At 37.2% G+C, this 24,763-nt stretch overlaps 2 protein-coding genes across 2 annotated transcripts in view; both read left to right on the top strand.

Moving 5' to 3' along the window:
• Positions 1–3,454: 3,454 nt before the first annotated feature.
• On the top strand, positions 3,455–4,723 carry LOC134667745 (craniofacial development protein 2-like). The gene has a single exon (XM_063525165.1). It carries the CDS (start codon positions 3,455–3,457, stop codon positions 4,721–4,723), a length of 1,269 nt encoding a protein of 422 aa, XP_063381235.1.
• A 12,313-nt stretch (positions 4,724–17,036) lies between these two features.
• LOC134667213 (probable chitinase 10) overlaps positions 17,037–24,763 on the top strand; it is a 165,238-nt gene continuing 157,511 nt past the window's right edge. The window contains exon 1 of the mRNA XM_063524541.1: positions 17,037–17,208. Coding sequence (XP_063380611.1) covers positions 17,206–17,208 — 3 coding nt within the window. The 5' untranslated portion in view covers positions 17,037–17,205. The remainder of the gene's footprint in view (positions 17,209–24,763) is intronic.

Here is a 24,763-nt window from a genome sequence, read left to right on the forward strand (position 1 = left end):
CATAAGTTGTATTAATTCCTTTAGAAGATACGCCATTTTGTATGATTAGGGTTATAATTAGCTGGTTAAATGCGAATTATCGCATAAATGTAGAAAGTGAAAGCCACATGTCGATGTCGCTCCAAAATCGGACAAGTGGCGACTATCGCATAATATAATGGCGCTATAAAATGCCAGCCATATGCCAGCTCATAATGCATAACCAATTTAACCATACAAAAAGAAACAACTCTGTGGGCCTTATTACAAAAGGGATAAGGTCCACAGACGGACAGTTATGAAGTGTGGGCGAATGGCACAGTCATAATTATTTTAATAGTAGAGCGATGAAATATCTGCCACTCTGGAATACTTTTCCAGATTGGCACGACGTTATTAGAAGGAGACAGGCATGGTGACAGATAATAAAAATGTGACCATGCTACGCTGATTAAGCTTAAGGGGCCCACTAATTAACAGTCCGCCGGAAGGTGTCGACCTATCAGTTGTTCGGAACTGTTAAAATTTTATTCTAACTTACAGGCTGATACCGTCCGGCGGACTGTTAATCAGTGGGCCCCTTCAGAAGTATGTTTCACTATCGTTTTAATATCGCATTCACAACCTATTGCTCTAGAATGACCGGGGCCTATTCTCGCGCTCAAGGTGAACTACCTAAATGTCGACTGGACATTTTAACACGACAAGTGGACCTTGTCGCACATCCTTTAACCAGATTTAGTTTTAATCAGTTTCAATATATGGGTAATAGTCTAGAATCTTGTAGAAATATTTTTGGTGTTTGTTTCATTAGTCGTATTACCTACTTTAAAGGAAAGTATATTGCCGGACATAGACTGTGGAATAGTTAACTGTAGAATGTACTGTTTCTCGCAGTATTTCTGGACCGATGCGATCTTCAAACTTTCAAGAAAACAGCGTAGTCAAATTGTAAAATATATTTAAAAAGAGTAATTGTAATTTTTGTTAAATAGCTCAGGATTTACTCCATCGCTTTCATTTTACGAGTTTTATAGGTGGCTGCCTACTGATGTTCACGGTCGGGTGTTACCCCTAAATGGGTGACACCCGGGGCGGACAGCCCCCCCCCCCCCTAGCTACACCACTGCTCTCGTATGACAAAGTATAACTTCATAATCCAATAACTTTGCCAACTTTTGTAATTCATCAATATACGTCGTCATCACCAAGCTTAAATGGAGCTGGGCGGGACATGTTGCTAGGCAGAGTGATGGCAGGTCGACCAAAATGTTGACGGATCGGTGGCCGCTTTCGGATGAAAGAAGCGCCTAGCGACCGTTGGCTTTTTGGGTGGATGACATTCGGAAAATCGCAGGGCACTTTTGGATGTGATTAGCCCAGCCGGGTTAGCACATGATTGGCGCGACTACCCGTCCCTCTTTAATTAATACAGTTAGAAAAAGACGGGTAGTCTATTTCTGGCCTACAGGACTGGGATAAGTGGCGTACACGAAGGCCTAATATGATGCTCAGTAGTGGGGTGTCTGAAGGTTAAAATGATGATGATGATATATCATGAAGTATAGGTACCTACCTACATGAAGTATAGGTACATACCTACGCACATACTACGTCACACCTAACTTGTACCTTTTATAATAGGTACTAAAGTACTTCCCCATAAAATATCATGACAGTTTTGACTCAATAAAACTAGGGTAAGGAAAAGTAATTTCGAAGAGGAAACATAACTCACTAAAAACGAAAGTCCTTAGCAGGTTACTGAGTCTGATTCATTCAGGATCAATGTACAATACCACGGGGAAGTGAAGCAGTGGAGATGACTCAGAATATTATTATTTCATAAGTTATATAAGCAAAGCAAAAAAAATGTGAGATACTTACAAGTTTAAAGGGACTCGGGGGACTCGTTTGATGTTGTAATATATGTGTTTATATTTTTTATAGATTTTATTCTTACATTAAGCTAGGCTAGGCATGATGATCACACAGTCACGTGAGTGCCCTCTTGAATCGGTAGAAGACATCGTCAAAGATGATAGTAACAAGACATGTTTTTGAAAATCTTTATGACCCATGGGTGATGGACAAATTTTACAAAAATAGAAGCCAAATAGAATAAGTAGGTACTAACGGGTACCTAAGTTACTTATGTTCAATACAAAAAAAGAAAGTAACTGGTCACTCTTTGACATAATATGTATTTGTAACGTCACTGGTTACATATTATGTCATAAATATGCGTATTAAATCAGGTGGCTTGCATTTACTCCTTGAAACAAGACTAAGCACCCATCAAAACATTATCGCAACACGCTTTTTCACTCACTTATCTTGATCTCAATGTGACACAATTATATAATAAGTGATCTCCGTTCCTTTCATTAATCATGGCCAGACCACACATTCTAGGAGATTGCTCCCATAAATTCTACGTCATATTATGACACATTCGTTACATTGTTCAGGAGCTGAATAAGTGGCCACACTTGGCAGCTCTCCACGATGGCCTTAGCCAGATTTATCGCGCCTGGCAATATTACAATTAGTTTGGCTACGGCGAGGTAAAATGGACGCAATGGACGCTGCAAGACCGTAGGACGCTAGTCTGAGGTGAAATAGACTATAGGCACTCTGTACAGGGCGCATAGCCAAGTGACCATGATTCATAGAAAATATCGATAGTAGATTGTTGTTCTAGTTATTAGTCAATCTATCTCCATATTATAGTAAATCTCGACGAATTGTAAAACAAACTTATATGACATGATGTAGGTATTTTTTCGTTATTTCATGCCTGAAGAAGCGCGTGTTAGATTATTTAAAAAAATTAAACTAGAGTGATTTTAGGGTTCCGTAATACCCAAAGGGTGCCAGTGGTCTGGGGCAAAACCAGACCATTAACCCGGCCCCAGGGATGTTAGGGCAACCTCCCCTATCATTCACTGGGGTAACTCCTGACCGGCGCGTCCTTGCCGCGGGGGTGGGCACCTCTCATTCTAGTAGGTCGAAATGTGCAGGTGGCTGAGTTCGGTCAGGGACCCAGTCCCGTGGGATATAGCACGGAACCCTTGCCTAGGGTTACAGGTGAAGACCTCAACGGCTGCGAAGGCGGAGATGGAGTCCATTCGTAACGGCGGAGCAGGCGGAAGGGGCAAATCCTAGCAGCAAGCTGCCTCAAAATGATGGGGTAATAGGTTGTGCTAGAGCTACGGCATCAGGCGGGGTGGCGTAGTAGGGTTGGCGGCGGATGAGAGTTTTCCAACGGCGGCACCCAAACCCTCCAAGAGGGTTACCGTCTTGGCGTCAGGCGGCAGCCGGCCGTAAAACAGAAAGCCAATTTTCATTTCCCTGTCCAAATATGAAAGTACAAAGAAAGAGAGAGAGCACTAATACTAGGGCGTCCCCCTTAAGCGACGGTCGAGGCAACACATGCGTTTCACTGCGATTGGCAACTTGGAACCTCGGTTCTATGACTGGAAGAAGTTCTGAACTCAGCGAAGTCCTAAAAAGACGACGCATCGACGCATGCTGTATACAGGAGACCAAGTGGAAGGGGTCCAAATCTAGGCTCATCGGTAACGGCTACAAATTGATCTATTATGGAACCACCAGTGGCAAAAACGGCGTAGGGATAATCTTATCGGAAAAATTGACCCAAAGACTAGTGGGAGTGGAAAGGGTTACAGACCGGCTCATGGCAGTGAAGATAGCGTTAGAAAACCAACCCGTCATGAATATTATCTGCGCTTATACACCTCAAACAAATAGTAAAGCGGACGATAAAGACGCCTTCTGGGACGACCTGTATCTTCTAATTAATAACATCCCCAAGGAAGAAAACATTGACCTAGGCGCGGACCTAAACGGCCACGTTGGCAGGGTAAGCACAAACGCAAAAGGTTGTCACGGGGGCCATGGATATGGCGTTCGAAACCTTGATGGGGATAGGATTATCCAATTTGCAACAATTTGTAACTTAGCAATTGTAAACACCTACTTTAAAAAGAAGGATGCTCACCTCATTACTTATAGTAGTGGAGGGCATTCAACGCAGGTGGATTATGTACTAGCAAGAAAAAGACAGCTTGAAAGCTATAGAGACAGTAAGGTCATACCCGGCGAGGCATTAACAACGCAGCATAGAATCCTAGTAACCAAGTATAAACTACCCAAACCTATCAGAATCAACAATAAATTAACCCCGAAAATTAAATGGAGATCGCTAAAGGATGAAGCTGGTCAAAGATTTATTCATGCCATGGTAGAGCATCTTAAGCCCATGGATAATAATAGAACAACGGATGAGGAGTGGAATGATTTCGAAACGACCTGTAGAAGTACCGCCGAAAAACATCTAGGCAGGACCAGAAATAGGAAAGGCCCCTTTAAGGAAACGGAATGGTGGCAAACAGAGGTAAAAAAAGCCATTGACGCCAAAAAGAAGGCGTTTATAAAATGGCAATCTACAGGAGACGACTCAGACCGCAACGAGTACAAAGAGGCTAAACATGAAGCCAAGCGTCAAGTAGCTAAATCCCGGGCGAAATCCAACTCAAAATTCTACGATAACTTGGAATCGGCCAAATCTGACATTGATATATTTAGGATAGCAAAATCCCGAAACAATAATAGCAAGGACATCAGCAACGTGAAATATATAAAAGGAAAAGATAACAAACTTTTAACTAACGACAGCGATATAAATGACAGATGGGTCGAATACTACGAAAATCTTTAAAAAAAAACAACACAAAAACATGTATGTGGATTGGATACATATTGAATAAAATGAAACGATCGATGAAACATTTTAAGAAAACATGGCGACGAACTTTAAAAAGCTGAGTATCCGTAGTACTTTGCCCTTTTGCTCTGGTTTACCCCACTTGTTTATGTAATAAATGTAAACCTTAAATTACAATTAAAAGCATATTAATCTCGTTCTGTTGATAATGTGCCCGGCAATCTTTATTCAGACCGCCGCGACTACTTTCACCGCGTGTTTTGCAAGTGGCCTTAACACGTTCGCGGACGCGGATTGCATAGCATCCGTTTTTGTACTCCTCCTGGTGACGCGCCTGCTATTGCATCCGTTATTCTTTTTAAATTTCTTCGTTGAAATGCTTATCAATCCGCTTAACCACAGTATAATATTATTCATCAACTTTTCCTCTACCAGTCACCAGAGTCAAATAATGCGTACTGCCATATTACATAGTTTTATCGAAGTTAAAAATTATCCTGTGACGTCTCCAAATTGGCCCCCCTTTCTGTGGCGCGGATGCTATAGCATTCGTCTTTGTATGGCAGCTCCCTTAGTAGCCCGGCAGGTGCGTCTGGGAGTGGACACATGTAATTTGGGTCAATTTCGTGCGCGATAGCGATTTTGACGTATTTTTATAAAATCGTAATTAATGTTTTTCTTACAATTTCTTTAAGTTTTTCATTGTGTTTTAATAAACAAACGTGTTTACTTGCTGTTAATTATACTACAGTAAAATTTTGATAACGATTAATGTGAAAAAGTGAGGCATGAATGTGTATACCTATTATTGAAAAATTTACGTTACTAGTCATAGTTTTGGTCATATAATTGTGAATTATAGCCTGTTGGCGCTCGATGATCACCTCCCACAAGGTAAGCACCTTATGACACGCATTTGTGGTATCATTCTGTGTATATTTCATGCCTTGTATTTGGTGCAGATGCATCCGAAAAAGAATATAAAGTTGGGTGAATCATCGCTTGGCAGGAAAAGTGGTGGACGCTTTACGTCCAGAACTTAACGCGGCGGTGCGTTACAGGGAACTGGAAAAGTGTAATGCGGTACATATTGACACTTTTAAGAAGTAGTGTTGGCGTAAAATGCTGCGTATACCTTGGACAGCTAGAAGAACAAACCTCTCATTTTAAGAGAGCTCAACATTGCAACTCGGCTCTCTACAACATGCTATGAGACCCATGACTGGGCCTTTAGACTAGAGCCGGTCTCCAACGCATAATTTGTAGGTAGTATCACATAATTTGAGGTCGAATGAACAGCGAACGTGCTTGGCATGGGGCATGTATGAGATGGACTCAATATTACAATGATAAGCAAAGAGGGAACAAAACAGAAGAAGAAAATTGTTTGAAGAGTTCAGCAAATGAGTCTTTAGAGCAAAAATCGCGCCCTTAGGAAGTCAGAAGTCTCAGCCATCAAGTCCATCGAGCACGATGTATGAATGCTATAACATGCGATGTCATATAAAATCCCATCTTGACTACGTCATGTGACAGAAATGCTTATGCATCCGAATTGTATAGCATTTGTTGTCACATAGCGTATAAAAAATATACTTCATATTGACGCGGATTGCATAGCATTCGCCTTGCATAGCATTACGCGTCATATACAAACCTAAAAGATATATTTGTAGTGACAGGAATGCTATAACAGTCCCAATATTTCCATACAAAATTTAGGTGTCCAACTGGTGTGACTGAGCGTCCGCGAACGTGTTAATATGGACGCGTGTAGTGCAATTGCATAGTGTACAGCTTGGCAAAAAAATAGTAGAAATTAAAAGGTGGCAACACTGTAGTGTCGTCCCTTTCAAACCAATTCATATAAGAAAACGAGACGACACTACAGTGTTGCCAGTTTTGAATTTCTACTTTTTTTGCCAAGCTGTATAGTGTTAAACGTGCAGAAGTGAACTAATAATTAATGTACGGACATGTAAATTGTGTCGCTTAACTTCAAACTCGGGTAAATCCATTTGACTCTCTCAGCAAATATCTACCCTATTACCTTTTCTTAATACCAAAGTCGCATAATCTGACAATTGTATTTACCAGAGTCTGAAGTTAAGCGACTTAATTAGTGCTATGAATATGTAGTTTGAGTATCTATGTTTTTTCCAGCATTTTATGCAATTTATGCAGTAGAGGTTTATCTTACCGAAAAATATAGAATGGTTCAGAAACGCTGGCGACGATTTTATATGTTTGAATGTTTCGCACAAAAATCGCGCCAGCTCTTGCGAATTCACCTTTTTATGATGTTTAAATAGATTATTATTAAGCCAAGATACATTAATTAGACATGAAGACATTGACTTTACAGTGTGAAAAGATAAGTCGGGCCCTGGAGGGAAATTACCTCAAATCCTTAAGCTGACTTATTTTACATAAAGGAGATATTCCTTTATTTTTAAAGAGAAACAAATCTGCATTCAAAGAATTTTTATTTTTTTCTTCAATTCGGCTTGTCTAAAAAAATCTTGAGTACTTACTAAATATTAGATTTTATGGATATATTGTACAACAGACGAGTGTAAGACCTAATGTTTCTTGGAGAAATGTTATTATTAACATTAACTGTATCGACTAGTAGAATAAAATTGCGAGTTTTTATTTTTTAGAATTTTTAGTCGGCAAGGCAAGTGAGTTTTAGAAAATCTTTGATTGCAGTTTTGTTTCTTTTTAAAAGTAAAGGAATGTCTCCTTTAAGTAAAATTAGCCAGCTTAAGGATTTAAGGTAGTTTGCCTCCAGGGCCCGAATTATCTTTCCACCCTGTATACAAAGGTGGGAGAAATTTGAGCGACGACAACGCACTTCGTGGGAAAATTGTGAACTTTCATGGGTCTTCACACTATTTGACAGCTGTCAACTGTCAGAAAACTAATATGTCTCACACCCGCGTTGTCTCTGATTAAATTGACTACATTGACTTGACAACAAAGAAACAAAAAGTATAAAAAGTGCCTTTTCGTACTTTTTACGAGCTTTTATTTAGTTTCACCTGACCATTGTCTGTTTGTCTGTGTGTAATCAAATCTTGCAAGTTAAATTTGATCCACTTCCCGGTTTCCGATTGAGCTGAAATTTTGCATGCATGTATAAATCGGATGCCAATGCAATATTATTGTACCATCGAGCTGATCTGATGATGGAGACAGGAGGTGGCCATAGGAACTCTGTGATGAAACAACGCAACCTAATTCTGTTAGGGGTTTTTAGAATTGTCTCGATGTTAGTTGTCTGTCGTAAGAAAAGTACAGTCAGCGATAAAAGCTTGTACCAAAAATTAAATTTTTGCCAAAAACTTATTAGGTATTGTTTATTGTTCAAAAGAAAGCGTTAAAGCAAAATAAACGGAATTGATGCCACAGGGTTTTTTCTAGCAGCTATTTTTTCTCCAAAGGTACCGTCCTCCGACATCCGATATTGGGATTGCACAAAACGAATAAAAGAATAACTAATAAAAACTCCCCATTCCAAAAGTTTTAATTTCAAAGCATGTATAAAATAAATATTAAGACAGTTCATATTAATTGTAAACAAATAACCTTAGTAAAATACGGACATGTAAATTGTGTCGCTTAGCTTCAAACTCGGGTAAATCCTGTAATATGTAAAATTGAATAAACTTAACAAAATGATTAAATACGCAGGATGAAACTTTGTGATTAATGTAGCATGTCCAAGTGAATTTGTAAAAAGTTGGTAAACCGTCCAAATCTCATTTTCAGCTTCATTTCTTTCATCTCATCGCATTATGTCGTGTCAGGGTGGGTAATGTTTATGGCGGCATAAAATTACCTTCATAAATATTTTGATGAGGATATTTTTATTACACATGTATTATACAGGTCAAAACTAGTATGTACTTTATGATTTCACTGCCGAGGTGAAAAGACTGAAATTAATGAAAACGTATACGTGCTATTTTTGTTACTCGTGCCTTAGCACTTTCGCTACGCTATTTCTGAGCGGCCAAGGTGCTCACAAATATCTGAACACGCCTCTATTGTCAGGGCGTTAGAATGCGTGTTCAGATATTGTGAACACCTTGGCCGCTCCGATATATCTGATGGCGACTGTACTGCTCTCTGAAAAATTACATGACATGTACTACACGACATATAAGTTTTTTTGCACCTTAATTATGCCTAAGGCCCACTTGCACCATCCCACTAACACGGGGTTAAGCGGTTAAACCTTCGTACGTGAGCACCTTCTCTTTTCGTAATTGACTATACACCGTGTTTTTTTTGATATGTCACAGATTTTAATTGTTTGGTTGAGTTAAATGTAATGTCCGTGTTACAACAACGCTATATGCTACATTTAATTACTTTTTAAACTTAATATTTCTTTAAAAAAAAGCAAAAAAAAATTTTTTTTTTATTAACTATGCCATTTAGTTCACTTAAACGTTCTTAACCATACCCCGAAGTTAACGGAATTCAATAAAAACACGGTGTAAGTATAGAATGTCTGTCTCTGTCCCTATTAAATGGGGTATACTCATTATATCAAACCTATTGGGCATAAACACTGCTGCCTCTGAATCCAATAATTAAATAAATAGTTCGCCTTCGACAAGACCTTACTATTTAACTAACAAAATACCAGTTCCGTGGGCGGATATGGGTCGACAACCCGCCTACCAAAAGGACCTATCTCCATACGACTTCCATACTGCCATAAGTCCTTTATGAAGGCAATGATATATGTACTACAGGAAGTGCACCAGTTTGCCGTGAAAGCCTCCATACAGTCTGCGCGTGCGTTGGTTTCTATTTGATAGCTTTACGCTACGTCTTACGTAGGCGAACAACGCGCGAACGCGGCGCGGCGCGGCGAAATCAATCCTTTGATGCCCATAGAAGTGTCCTACGTAAGCGATCTCGTTGCGAACGCGGTGCGGCGCGATTTGCACGCGAATGTCAGGCGGCGCGGCGCGGCGCGGCGGCGGCCGCTTTCGCCGCGCCGCGCCGCGCCGCGTTCGCGCGTTGTTCGCCTACGTAAGACGTAGCGTTAGACACTTGATTAACTAATATACCGGGTGTGGCCTGTAATATGAGCAAAAAATTAAACTATAGGCTGTACCACAATGTATTGCAAATTTTGTTATGTTTAAGGCGAGACAAGCAACGTCAATCACAATGATATGGCATGGCGATGGCGTCCATTGAAGATAATATTTATTTTGTATGAAAAACAGGGAGTCTAAATACTTCATAATTTTTAAATGTTGTTGAACAAAAGTGTCACAGTTTGAGGAGTACAATCTATGTTTTAATTATTTGCTCGTATTACAGGCCACACCCGGTATATTAGAAGTATAGTCAGTATCAATAGGGAACGCGCCAAAAGTATCTGCCACTAGTGAAAACTTTTCTAAATAGAGATAAATACTTATCAACAGTTTAGTTGAAGCTTCCAAATTGTGAATCAACTATTTCTTGTTGTTATTCTGTCTCGTCAGCCAAGCTACAATAGTAGAAAAGTTTATTAAAATAACTCTTGTATCGCGGTCACCGCGATTCTGTGAGCTGTATAACTCGCGATAAGATTGATAAGTGATAAACTTATAACATGTAAAAACCGATGACATTTCGTGTCAAATAAATAGTAGTAGGAAAGTACAGTGCAGTGTAGTAGTAGTGATTGAACATATTCTTTGAGCCAGTAGGGCAAAAACTAGCGTGTAACAAGGAAATAAAGCGCGGCAACCGTTGTCTTGCTATCGGTGACATTTGCAGGAGAAAGGAACGTGCGTACATTTTATACTTTAACTGCAGAAACCGCAAAATAATCTTGATACTTTATTGATTATGAATTGATATATTAATATTATTAATATTGACTGGAAGAGATAAGTGTGCAGCATATAGTATTTGTATTTTGTTTTATTGCATAATTTGACATAAAATATAATCAAACGATAACAGACAAAATATGTAAAACATACGAATTCCCTCTAAAATAAATAAATACAAATTAAAACATCGTGAAAGACAGTAAAAGTGTAGCTTAGGATAGTTATGATAAATATGACTTCATTGGTCTAGCAAACTCACCTATCAATATCGGTCTATCCATTTTTGGTACTATTATGAAATAATACATAATACATACATAACTTTTTTTAAAGTAGACCTATTTCCGATGGTCTGGATTGTACCTAGCGGAAATGGCGCTATTACCTATAGATAGACAATTTTCAGTATTTTATGTCCATTGAGTTTAAAACTTTGCCATCTCCAATCGGTAACGTTGAAATTTTTTTATGGAAGTAGGTACAATAACCGCCAAAAATTTTTTTACTTTTTTTTTATCTGATCGCGTTCTCTAACCGCCTTGAAGTTCAGATGTTTTTGAACACCTTATTTACAGCTATAGTTGCAACAATACTTTTAAATTTTACATAGAAAACGCAATTGTAATTATACTCGTCTCCTTGTCCAAGAGGAATTACAAGTAGTAGCGCCCATCGTGCCGCGCGAATCACTGTTTTCAAAGCTAAAAATTTAAAAAGATAAAAAACACCTCTCATTTGACAGTTGTTTGACAAGTCATAACGTTCTAAGTGCTCAGCGCGAACCGCTGTCGCCTCTTGTTATTTTATGAAAAATCAAGTGATTTCTAATTGTATTGTGTTTAATTAACATTTTTAGTAAAAATGTTCAATGTGTTACACTTAAAGTATGGTGTATATGTGGTTTTTCGTGTGTACATGTTGTATCACAAGGTTCCTAGCAATGGAAGGACCGGATGGTTTGTGGTTATTGGTAAACAAATATTCATCATTTGAGGTATGTTTTTGCATCATTTTTTATAAATAACATACGAAATATTAATACTAGAAGAAGTTCAGACCTACATTGCGTATATTACAATAATGAGTTTTAGGTTATTTTTCGGAACTCGATAGAAGCATAGACAAATCTAGTTTATCTAGGTGCGATTCATAGTGATGCGTTTTTTACCGGTTTTTTGTGCTAGGTTGGTATAGACCCGGTATTTTACTTTTTTTAAATGGTCGCGTAAAACAAAATGTAATGACCGTTTTTTCTTACGATTTGAACTTCATTCGGCAATAACGCTCTGTCACTTTTCTTGTTAATTCATCGGATTTTCTAACAAAAAATGGGTAAAAGAAAAGCCGAAGAAAGCGAAAAAGAATATATTAAAAGAAAACTAAGGAAACTTCAGAAGAAATTAAAGAAATTACCTTCGGATCCTGTAAATCCAGAAGCTGAAACGACACCGCCGAGGGAGACGCAACCTGCACCATCAAACCCACCAATTCCAACAGAAAAACATAATGATGAAGAAGAGACGGCTAATACTGAAAATCTGGATACTGGTATGTCCAACTATTACTGTCTTCAGTATTTAATCACATCAAATATTACTTTGAACGTTTGGGTCATACAGATGATAAGACAATAAGCGCTACCACACAGCGGGTAGACATACTTGCTTTCCCTTTTACTGGAAAAGTCATGCACATGTTTAAAATAGACAAGAAAGCGCTACCACTCAGCGGGTAGACATACTTGCCTTCTCTCTTTACTGAAAGAATTAAATTTTTTACAATTCCCTTCCTCCAGTCCTGTCACTTGACGCATGGTGTTTATTTTTGTTACTGCAAGCAAGCGCTAACATTCTACGGTTAGACAAGCTTAAAATATTATCATTAGTTCATTACAATTACTTTTATTTTGTGTAATGCGCTATCACTTAGCGGATAGTCTCACAAACTTATCATATAAATTGTTTCTCACAACATTGTATATTTTGGGAAAATTACAGATGATGTGTTACCGGAAGAGTTTCTCCTTGCCTTGGGCACAGAGGGAGAAGAATGTGAAGAAAGAGGCCCAGAAATAAGAGGAGAACTCGCAAGTAGGTGGTCAAGAATCATGTCAACGGGGCTGGGTAAGGATACAAAAGAGAAAATTTTGAAAAAATACCCAGCACCTGAAAACTTTCTTAAGGAGGCTCCACAAATTAATCTGGAGATTATGGCATCTCTCTCCGATGTCTCACAAAAAAGAGATAAAAGAATAGTCCATAGACAAAACCTGACACTAAAAGCATTAGGTGCTTTGGGCAAGACACTGACGAATGTGCTAAAAGGGAACATTAACTCAAACGCAATTATAGAGGAAATTAATGACGCCGCAAAAATTATGGCTGAAGTATTCTATGAAGACTCCGGATCCAGAAAATTTTTTGCTCTGGCGGGAGCAAACCCTACTGTGAGGGAAGCAGTGAAGGACACCAAGCCGGATGAATTCCTCTTTGGAAAAGACTGTGCTGAAAGGATAAAAGCAGCACAAACTATTAAAAAGACAGGATCACAAATCAAGAACCCGGAACCATCCACCAATACCAAACCAGCATCTAAACAACCTCAACAAAAAAGGCAGGGAAACTGGAGGGGCCCGCCACAACAGTACCAGCGAGCGCGTGGCGGGCATCGCCAAGCCCCAAAGAAGTACCACCACCCACCTCAACGCGAACAGAAACGTCACCATCACCATCACCGGAGCCGCTACACTTACCGCCGATAAGTCAGGTACATGCAGGAAAAATTAAACTTTTTCTAAACAATTGGTCAGAGATTACTGATGATGCCACTATATTAAATTGGGTCCAAGGCTATGAAATCCCTTTCATAAACATACCACCTTCACATAAAACACCGCCACAACAATGGTCTAAAAAAGAGAGTATGCTGATCAGTCAGGAAATTAATAAACTTATGGCTTTAGGTGCAGTTTCTGCCTGCACCTATAATATAAATCAGTTCACATCTCCAATATTCCTGGTTCCAAAACCAAATGGCTCTTACAGATTTATCTTAAATCTTAAAAAGCTTAATGACTATGTAAATACTGAACACTTCAAATTAGAAGATATAAGAACTGCATGCAAACTAATGACAAGAGATTGTTATATGGCTAATCTTGACCTTACTGAAGCTTACTTTTCAGTACCCATTTCGGATAGTTCAAAAAAATATTTAAGATTTGAATTCAACGGTCAGTTATATGAGTTCAATGCATTACCATATGGCCTATGTACAGCCCCATTTGTATTCACAAAAATAATTAAGCCAATAAGTACATATCTTAGAAGCAATAATGTAATACTGACATGTTATCTAGATGATATCTTACTATTTGGAGACTCTAAAAAAGTTTGTACTGATAACTTAACATTAGCCTGCAACCTTCTACAAGACTTAGGTTTTGTAATCAATTTTGAAAAGAGTACCCTTATACCAAACAAAATATGTAAATTTTTGGGCTTCTTGTTAAACTCTGCCAATATGACATTAGGTGTACCAGAACAAAAACAACTAACACTTTTAGAAAAAATAAAGTTGTTTCAACATAAATCATCTTGCAGCATTAGAGATTTTTCCCAATTATTAGGATCACTGACATCTATTGCCCCAGCTGTTCCTTACGGCTGGGTGTATACAAAAATACTCGAAAGAGAAAAATATTTAGCCCTGTTAAAACATAATGACAATTATGATGCCATAATGACGCTTCCTAAAAACATCTATTCAGAGCTACACTGGTGGAGTAAAAATATACATAAACCTAATCCAATAAAACAGCATAACTTCAATCTAGAAATCCATACAGATTCATCACTTACCGGCTGGGGTGCTGTAAGTGAGGGAAGAAAAGCATCAGGTTCTTGGTCACATAAAGAGAAAGAAAATCATATTAACTTCCTTGAATTAAAAGCAGCCTTCTTAGGCCTAAAATGTTTCACTAAAGACCTGGAGAAGTGTGAAATTCTATTAAGAATTGATAATACCACAGCAGTATCATACATTAACAAATCTGGTGGAATACAATTTCCACATCTCAATAGCATTACTAGAGAAATTTGGCAATATTGTGAAGATAAAAAAATATGGATTTTTGCTTCCTACATTAATACTAAAGATAATGTTGAAGCTGATATAGAGTCAAGACGAGTAAATATAGAGTGGGAACTCTGCAGAAAAGCATTCCGACAAATAACAGATAAATTTGGTAGACCTGAAATAGATTTATTTGCATCAAGAATTAATTCTAAATGTGAGAAATTGATTTCCTGGAAATGTGACCCTGAAGCTTTTGCAGTAGATGCTTTTACTGTTAATTGGGAAAATATATTCTTTTATGCTTTTCCACCCTTCTCTCTGGTCTTAAAATGTGTTCAAAAAATCAAAAATGACAGAGCCACCGGTATATTAGTATTTCCATATTGGCCTTCTCAGCCATGGTTTCCTTTAGTAAATAATCTAATAATAGGAAACCTTATATTTTTTGGACCTAACAAAAATCTGTTATCATCTCCTTACAGAGAGACACACCCTCTCCACCACCAGCTTATCCTGGCTGCAGGGCTGCTGTCAGCGAGGCATACGTAAGGAGAGGGACTCCAGCTTCGGCATTAAATATTATGCTGAACTCGCTGTCACTTAACACCATGAAACAATACGATTCCCCTCTTAAGCAGTGGTGGAAATTTTGTAACACACATAAGTTAGACCCTTACCAGACATCTATCCCTTCCATACTTAAATTTTTAAGTGAGCAATTTGAAGGGGGCGCGTCATATGGCACTCTAAATTCCACTAGATCTGCACTATCTCTAATAATAGGTCCTAATATAGGTAGTGATGACAGGGTTAAACGATTAATGAAAGGAATATACAGATCAAAACCTCCTAAACCTAAATACAATGTTACTTGGGACCCATCAATAGTGTTAAACTACCTATCTACATTACCTCTAATAAGTGTTCCCTTAGAAATATTAACAAGAAAACTAGTAACGCTACTAGCTCTGGCTACTGGACACAGAGTACAGACCCTATCACTAATTTCTCTTAATAATGTCAAATTTTCTAATGAGATGGTTTCCATTTTCATCCCAGACATAATAAAAACATCCAAGAAAGGTAGTCTTCAACCATTGTTACAACTTCCAGTTTATGAAACAAAAATAGAAATCTGCCCTGTTAGAACCTTAAAGTCATACATTGAAGTTACAAAATCCTTAAGGAGTAATCAGAAGAGACTTATTTTGACTTTTAAAGAACCACATCTCCCAGCTTCAACACAGACTATAAGCCGTTGGATTAAAAAGACTCTACAAGAAGCAGGCATTGATGTAAATACATTCACAGCACATTCCACACGACACTCTTCTACTTCGGCTGCTCTGAGATCCGGATTGAACATTGACCAAATTCAAAGAACGGCAGGTTGGTCTGAAAGTTCAGCCACCTTTGCTAGACATTATAATAGACCCGTCACTCAGACCTTAAGTTTTAGTCAGGCAGTCTTAGACTCTGCTAATGGATAATTAAGGGTACTTATACTCATGTATAATGTGATTTTAGATGTAAGATTCTAGAAATTGCCTACTTCATTTTACTGAATTGTTACTTGGATTGTTTTAGTTACATGATGGTACTAACCAAATTTTAATGAGTAATGTTATTATTTTTTAGAAGTTTAATTTTGTTTCTTTTTTTTTTGAGGAGTAAAATAAATGTTATTTGAATTTTATAACTGTACTTGACATTTACTCACAACCCTACCTTTAAACATCTACTTGTAATTCCTCTTGGACAAGGAGACGAGTATAATTAGGTGATCAAACGAACTTACCTTAAGTGAAGTTCGATCACAATTATACGAAGCTCCTTGTCCAAGAGGACAGTCCCAAAAACCCACCCGAAATTCTTACGAATTCCTCCCTTAATTACAATGATATAGGGTTGTTCATAAATTAATAATATCTTCAAACTATATGACTTGTCAAACAACTGTCAAATGAGAGGTGTTTTTTTTCTTTTTAAATTTTTAGCTTTGAAAACAGTGATTCGCGCGGCACGATGGGCGCTACTACTTGTAATTCCTCTTGGACAAGGAGCTTCGTATAATTGTGATCGAACTTCACTTAAGGTAAGTTCGTTTGATCACCTAATTATAATGTTATAATCTATCCTACAAAAACTGTACGGTTTCACGGTCATTTAAGTCAAGAATGTGAAATGTTCTTATTTCACTAAAAAACAATGTCTTATTATCAACCAATCAAGATAACAACGGAAGAAAGCAAAATTAAAGTGCCAACGACCTTGAAGTGCACGGATGTACACTTTCATTTTTAAACCAATCAAAATTCATGTCAAAGTATCAAGACAGTTAGGCCTGCGCGCACGCACCGCCGCTCGTTACGTACTTTCGGCTGGATTTAGTCCACAACTGTCTCTCGAGCAGGGCGGACGAAAGGACGGACAAATTGACATTTTATATATAAATTATTGACACTAGTTTATGTGTGAAGTGCGTGAAGTGTGTGGTACTTTTGTGTAGTGATTCTTTTTTTGTGCGTGTATTTGAAAAAGGAGAAAATGGTAAGTTGGATTTTTCTTTAAAAATTTTTTTGGTGTACTTAAATATAAAATCAAGGTAAACATGTGGTTGCCTAAAATCGATTACCTGCGAGTTTTGAAATCGTAATTATGGACACAAGTGTCAATATTAAATTGAATAGCTTAAGTGCAAAATTATTTATGCAGCCGGCAATCAAATCTCAGTGTGGGTAAATAGAAATTTAAAGGAAAGTTCGAATGATTCATGCTTTTAATATTCATGAGTAAGAGTTTTGTGCAGTGCAAAGATTTTTGCATTTTTTTTTAAATTTAATATAGCTACGTTAAAAAAAAGTTTACATCATTCTTTTAGTATTCTACCGGCTCATTTCTATTGTTGACGGAGCCTAGGGTCCGCTCGGCAACCTAATCCCAATAATTGACACAGAAAATTTTACAAACAAATGCACGTCAATTTTTTTAGTTTTTTTTTTTGCGTTTGGTAGCTGACTTCGCGCCATTCTAAATTGGAAACCAGCGTTGCGCGCGCACAATGGGTAAAAACACCCAGTTTCACTGGGAGAAAGTGGCGAACAATCGCGTAGAAATCGTGCGCTCGCTCCGTCGTAAATATGTCTGCAAATCGATTATGGATCGAGATCTATATTTATATAATTTTTTGCAAATTAATTTTCATTTTTTTTTAATTTAAAAATGAAGTAGGTTCAAAAATGTGACATTTTATTTATAAGTTTACTTAAAGTTATTATATGTATTTTAGAAGTCAGTAAAGTTATAGCAAGTTTCGTAGATTTTTTAATTTACAGTAAAGAAAAATGGTTCATAAATGTAAAAATATAAGCCCGTCGATATACCTACTTTGAAATTAAACAAAACATATTTATAGCCCAAGAAATAGTCACATAAAGTTGTATTAAATACCTTTAATTTCATATTGAACGCACCTATACAAATGTATGTAACGGAACAGCGAAAAAACGTTTCCTCGGCGCGCGACTATCAAGCAGTTTCTATTAAGGTGGCCACTGACGAGCCTTCCAACAGTCCAAATAGCGTGGCTGCAATCCAAAATCGGTCCGTGAATGTCAAAAACGTACAATGTTCAATATTAGGATGCCGTCCATTTGGATGAATCCTTTGTGACGGCATCCATTTGGAAGGCTCGTCAGTGGCCTGCTTTAGACATCAACGCGTTTTAATTCGACTTCACATTATACTTAAGGTGGTCGTACTCGACATGCTAATGCCCAATAGATGACACCTTGCTGTTACCTCAATTGACAATGACTTAAGTTTCATGATGACATGTACTGGGACCGCGTCGAGCACCAGTACTAAATGACCTATGTGTAAGGCATTATGCTTTATATTTTAACATGGGTTGAATATTATTATATTGTTTATCACAAAAACTTTTTTTTAAGTTTAGGTACCCCTATTTTTATCAATAAAGGATCACTCACGCTAGACCGGGCAGTGGCGTCCGGTCCGGCATGTAATTTTCTATGACGGCTGATCGGTTACCACTAGGGAATGCAATAACCGACCAAACTTCATAACCGGTTACGGTTACTTTCGACGAAAAGTTATAAATTTACAATGAAGTAATAAAAAAAATACAAAAATCTTTTATTTTAGTATAGTATTAGGGAATGTGAGTAAAAGTCTTCGTTTTTTAATAAAACACACCAAATACAGTAAAAGTAAAATATGACCTTGGACGTGATACAATATTCAATAAAAATATATCATAAATAAGGGAAGTAAATTTGGTATATTTTAGTTATTAAAGTCCAGGAATGATTGAGTCCAGATTATAGTCACAGGCGTCACAGCAAAAAAAGGGAGGATTTTGTAGTCATTAGATGATAAAAACATACAATTTAAGTCATAAATAAATAACCGAAAATAACCGTATCCGGTTATTCGAGTTTGCAATATTCGGTTATGAAGTTTTGTCAAAATATTCGGTTATAACCGAATATTTCGGTTACGGTTATAACCGATTTGCATTCCCCAGTTACCACGTGGTGCTTTCCATAGAAAACAAAGCGCCTAATAAAGCTCCGGCGCGGCCCCGGCCCGGTCTAGCGTGAGTCATCCTTAAGTGCAATACTTATCCGTTTATGTAGTTTAAAAACGATCAGAAGTATTTTTTATACGTCATGCATTTTTTAACAGTGTTAAATGATTCCTATCGTTTCGTCGATGCAACTCACATTTAGGCATTCGGGTGTATAGGTATTGTAAGATATTAACATTTTGCGCAAATGCTTAGCATGTTGAAATATCTTCATAGCCGGCTTTATTGACCTTGTTGAAAAGAACCGCAATTCTTGCAGTCATGTAGGCTTTACACATATGTGGCTTTCCGTCACAGAAGGTTGCTTATGCTAGTTATGCTTCAAGTGCAATAAGGACGTTTCCATCAGAAATTCCAACATAAATTTTGATTGAAACGTCGTTATTGCAAATGAATCTAGAGTCGGACCAAGAAAAGTCTGCAGCGGATTTGATAGCCCACGCAGTGCAAGTGTTATTTTAAACGCCAAACTTCTATGAAATTATGACGTATAAATAACTTTTGCACTGCGTGGGCCATAAAATCCGCTGCAGACTTTTCTTGGTCTGACTCTATTATTACATGTGAAGTGTCATTCTATGAAACTTGCTAACTATGTAAACAAACCGCCAAAATGAAATTGTCTCTGAATGATGAATGAGTGACTTTTGTTTACATAGTTAACAAGTTCCATAGAATGACAGTTTATGTTACACATCTTATTTTGACCTGTGCCCTGTTTATCAAAAGCTTGTAACTTGTAATACCCTAGTACCCTTGTAGTGGAAGTCCCTTTTTGACAGCTTTTGTTAGAAAGGGATTTCCACTTAGTTACAAGCTTTTGATAAACAGAACAGGTCTCTCGTTGCAATTTGTCGATATTTTATATAACTTCCGCCTAAATATTTTAATAAACTAACCTACCCTCCGTCACCGCAGCCATAACAAAAGCAACCTCATAAACTCTTCCAATCTCCGACAACTTCAAGATTTCCATGAATATAAAGCGACTTATCAACTATTTAGAACGACTTATCCGCCATTGCTTCGGTCAAAACTTATAGACAAGTTTGTACTTTACACCATTGACTTAAAGTCTAAAAATGTATACTTGTTTTTGATATATTTTGCGAGATACGTCGTTCTGTGTGGGAAAGGCCAAGTCGTCCCAAGTTCCGAGGTCAGTTCGCGAGTTCGGACATCTGTCAGATAGACTTTCCAACTATGGTAATCAGGAGTTCTGGAAATGAATTAGAACCTTCGAGTTATGCTTTATAGATGTTCCTAGGAAGCTTATTTGGAAAAGCTTTCGGGAGTAAGCTTATTATAGTTTATTTTATACTTGTTACGGTTTATGGCTTATTTATTTTATTCTGAAACTTCTTTTCACCTCTTTTCTGGGCAAAAAAATCTTTAACAACCCAATACCCCTTCGGCTTGGATTTCAAAAAAGTCCTTCTTAGGCGGCGCTTCAAGAATCAAATTGATTTTTTTAAATTTCAAAGTGATTCAGCGATAGTGCATTAATTGTCTGTCATAGACAATATTTAGATTTAAACATTCTTTATATTTACAGTTTTGTATGCTTACCTATTTTTAAATTATACTCTTTCAAAAATTTTGTTTATTTGATAATAAAATTGTATTTAATACATATCAAAATTATCTCAAACTTTACTTAATAAATGAAAGAACTTAATAAATGTCACATGTACCAGAGGTAGATGTTGCATCACTAAAAGCCACCTTCATCAAATTGCATCCTTAGCTTTTTGTAGCTGATTATTTATTGACAGATATATTGCAACTTCCGAGGTGCTCAAAAATTTCTAAACACGCACTCTAACGTCTTGACAGAGCCGTGTGCAGATATCAGTGAGCGCCTGGGCGCTCCGATATATCTGATGGCAAATTGTTTGAGATGTGCAACAGTAAATTGTAACCGTAACTAACGGGAACCAAAACTATTACGTAACCATACTTTAACCTTTCAGCTAACTAGCTATGCAACCCGCGATGCAACCGGTCCGTCTATCACAACCCAGTATCCATTGCCTTAGGGCTTACCCTGTTAACTGATTATTTGTGAACCTTATCGTAAAGTCATAAGGTTCACTTCTGGTCAATGCAGTATCCATGCATTGCCTTAGGGCTTACCCAGTGATTATATGTGAACCTTAATTGTAAAGTAATAAGGTTCACTTACAGTTAATGTTGTGAGTGTAACGGTTGCTCAGCTGAGGTTGGGAGATTTGATCGAATGCTGGTGCATTGAATCGAACGCATTCCAAATTTAATTGAATGACCGTTGAGTTTTATAGGGCAATCTTTTTTACCGTTACGGGTAATTTAAGAAATAATTGAAGATTCAAGGTCTCGATACTTTCGATACTATATAAGTTTTATTTGCCTGGATTGGATCCAGGGCATCGTAATGGTTAAAAAAAACCGGTCAAGTGTGAGTCAGACTCGCGTTCCAAGGGTTTCGTACATAAGTCCGACTCACGCTTGACTGCACATTTCTAATAGGTTGTCCTGTCATCTATAGGTAAAGTACTACTTTGTGTATTTTTTTCAAAATTTTAGACCCAGTAGTTTCACAGATAAAGGAGGGGGGGAATGGTCGGACAGACAGACAGACGCACGAGTGATCCTATAAGGGTTCCGTTTTTTCCTTTTGAGGTACGGAACCATAAACCTACTAGTTAGAGTCAGACCAAAACAAGTCTGCAACGATTTAGATAGCACACGCAGTGCTAGTGTTATTTTAAACGTATAAATAACACTTGTACTGCGTGTGCGATCTAAATCGTTGCAGACTTATCTTGGTTTAATTTTATTTATAAATATGTTTTTGTGCCATGACAAGTAATAGGATTGTACTTTAGCAGAAACAAAGTAGAATACATTGATTGATTGACGATTCATTTGTGCAAAATTAACTTTTAGAAAAAAACAAAAGTATTTGACAGCTGTCATGTCACAAATATGAGAACATGAGAACGGAAAGTAGAATACACCGTTTGAACAATACCAAATATTCTCTTTGTTAGCGTGTCAAATAATATAAATACGATGTAAGTAATCCGATTAAAATTAATCGCGTTATTCAAATGACAGAATTGTTTGATCAAAATATTGGTATAACGTGAAATAGGTAACAAGCTCACAGATAAATACTGATGACGTTATTTATAAACGGGTACCTGAATTATACTCAGTATTTTTAGGTATTTAAATAAAAGTAAATAAACAATTTGTACATTTTCGGGTAGTTATAACATTTATTAATTATTAGTTAAAAAAAAAAACTGTTTATTTTAAAAAAGAATTAACATTCTATTAGCTTAGAACTAATCTTACATTTTTAAGTTTTTTTTAGTTAATCAACTAAATACAAAAGCGTCTGCATCAGTCACTGAACAACCTAACTTTAACCTTACATTATTTGATCATTTGAGGGTAGATTTGGTTTACTTTTATTTAAATATCTAAAGATACAGACTATAGCTATGAATCGTCATTTTGACTTACGTATTTGTAAGAGAGGGATACAACATAATGTAACTAAATTGGGCCCGTAAAGTTTATGTGGGTACCGTCAAATAATTTAAATTCAACAGCGATCAACAGCTGCCAGCCTTCAGAACAAATAATACAATAATAATGGCAATCAAATTAAATTATCAAAGCACTTAAGCTAATTTTTGGGATTAAACTACTTTATACAGCGTCATTTTTGGAACGTTAGGCATATTGTGCGAGGCGATTAGGTACTTAGGTCAGCAACTGAACCTGAACAACTTTTTGTATGGGACCTACTCCGAAATCACAAAAATTTTTTGGACGTTTCATACATTTTGGTCGAGTGGATGTCGAACCAACCAACAACTATGATAACTTTTCACCGACCGCCTCTGTTAAACGTCAGAACTAAAGAACTCCCACCGGTGTGAAGTTAGCAGCCCAAAGTTAGCTGACCATGATAACCCGACCAAATTAAATCGTCTTATTAAAAATTAAAAATAAACAACGAAAACAATGTTGTTTAAGGAAAATAAGGACATAACAAGTGACACAAATGACAAATCTATCAAAACTGACCCATCAGAGACCAAAAACACTTGAAATTTAAAGAAATGTACAATTTAATTTTAGGCTGCTAACTTCACAAATGAATTATTAGTGTGAATTCATAAAGATCACACTTTTTAACTAATAACATTCAAAGCAGCATTACACGAGATATTACCATGCCAACACAGGTTGAAATTGAAAGAACCAGGCTAGGAAAAATTTTGGACTCAAAGAAATCAGCCTAAGCCCATACTAAGGTTTTGCTCAGATTTATACCAGAAGTTGTAGAGATCACACATTGTTACTCATATTTTTAGAAGCGGCATAAGACGTGCTATCACGTTGCCAACTAACGTTGAATTTCAAAGAACCAGGCTACCTCAAATCTAGGTCTCAAAGTTATCAGCCTAAGCCCATACTAGGTTTAGCCTAATTTTCTTTCAGAAGTTGTAGAGATCACACATTCTTACTAGTATTTTTAGAAGCGGCATAAGACGTGCTATCACCTTGCCAAATAACGTTGAAATTCAAAGAACCAGGCTACCTCAAATCTAGGTCTCAAAGTTATCAGCCTAAGCCCATACTAGGTTTAGCCCAATTTTCTTTCAGAAGTTGTAGAGATCACACATTCTTACTAGTATTTTTAGAAGCGGCATAGGACATGCTACCATATTGCCAAGTAACGTTGAAATTCAAAGAACCAGGCTACCTCAAATCTAGGTCCCAAAAATATGAGCCTAAGCCCATACCAGGTTTTGCCCAATTTTCTTTCAGAAGTTGTAGAGATCACACATTCTTAATAGTATTTTTAGAAGCGGCACAAGACAAGCTACAATCTTGCCAACTAACGTTTAAATCGAAAGAACCAGGCTAACTCAAATCTGGGTCTCAAAGTTATCAGCCCAAACCCATACAAGGTTTTGCCCAATTTTCTTTCAGAAGTTGTTGAGATCACACATTCTTACTAGTATTTTTAGAAGCGGCTTAAGACGTGCTACCATATTGCCAAAGAACGTTGAAATTAAATGTTATCAGCCTAAGCCCATACTAGGTTTTGCCCAATTTCCTTTCAGAAGTTGTAGAGATCACACATTCTTACTAGTATTTTTAGAAGCGGCATAGAACATGCTACCAGATTGCCAAGTAACGTTGAAATTCAAAGAACCAGGCTACCTCAAATCTGATCTCAAAGTTATCAGCCTGAGCCCATACTAGGTTTTGCCCAATTTTCTTTCAGAAGTTGTAGAGATCACACATTCTTACTAGTATTTTTAGAAGCGGCATAAGACATGCTACCATATTGCCAAGTAACGTTGAAATTCAAAGAACCAGGCTACCTCAAATCTGATCTCAAAGTTATCAGCCTAAGCCCATACTAGGTTTAGCCCATTTTTTTTTAGAAGTTGTAGAGATCACACATTCTTACTAGTATTTTTA

This window comes from Cydia fagiglandana, chromosome 9, assembly GCF_963556715.1.
Source record: "Cydia fagiglandana chromosome 9, ilCydFagi1.1, whole genome shotgun sequence".
NCBI lineage: Eukaryota > Metazoa > Arthropoda > Insecta > Lepidoptera > Tortricidae > Cydia > Cydia fagiglandana.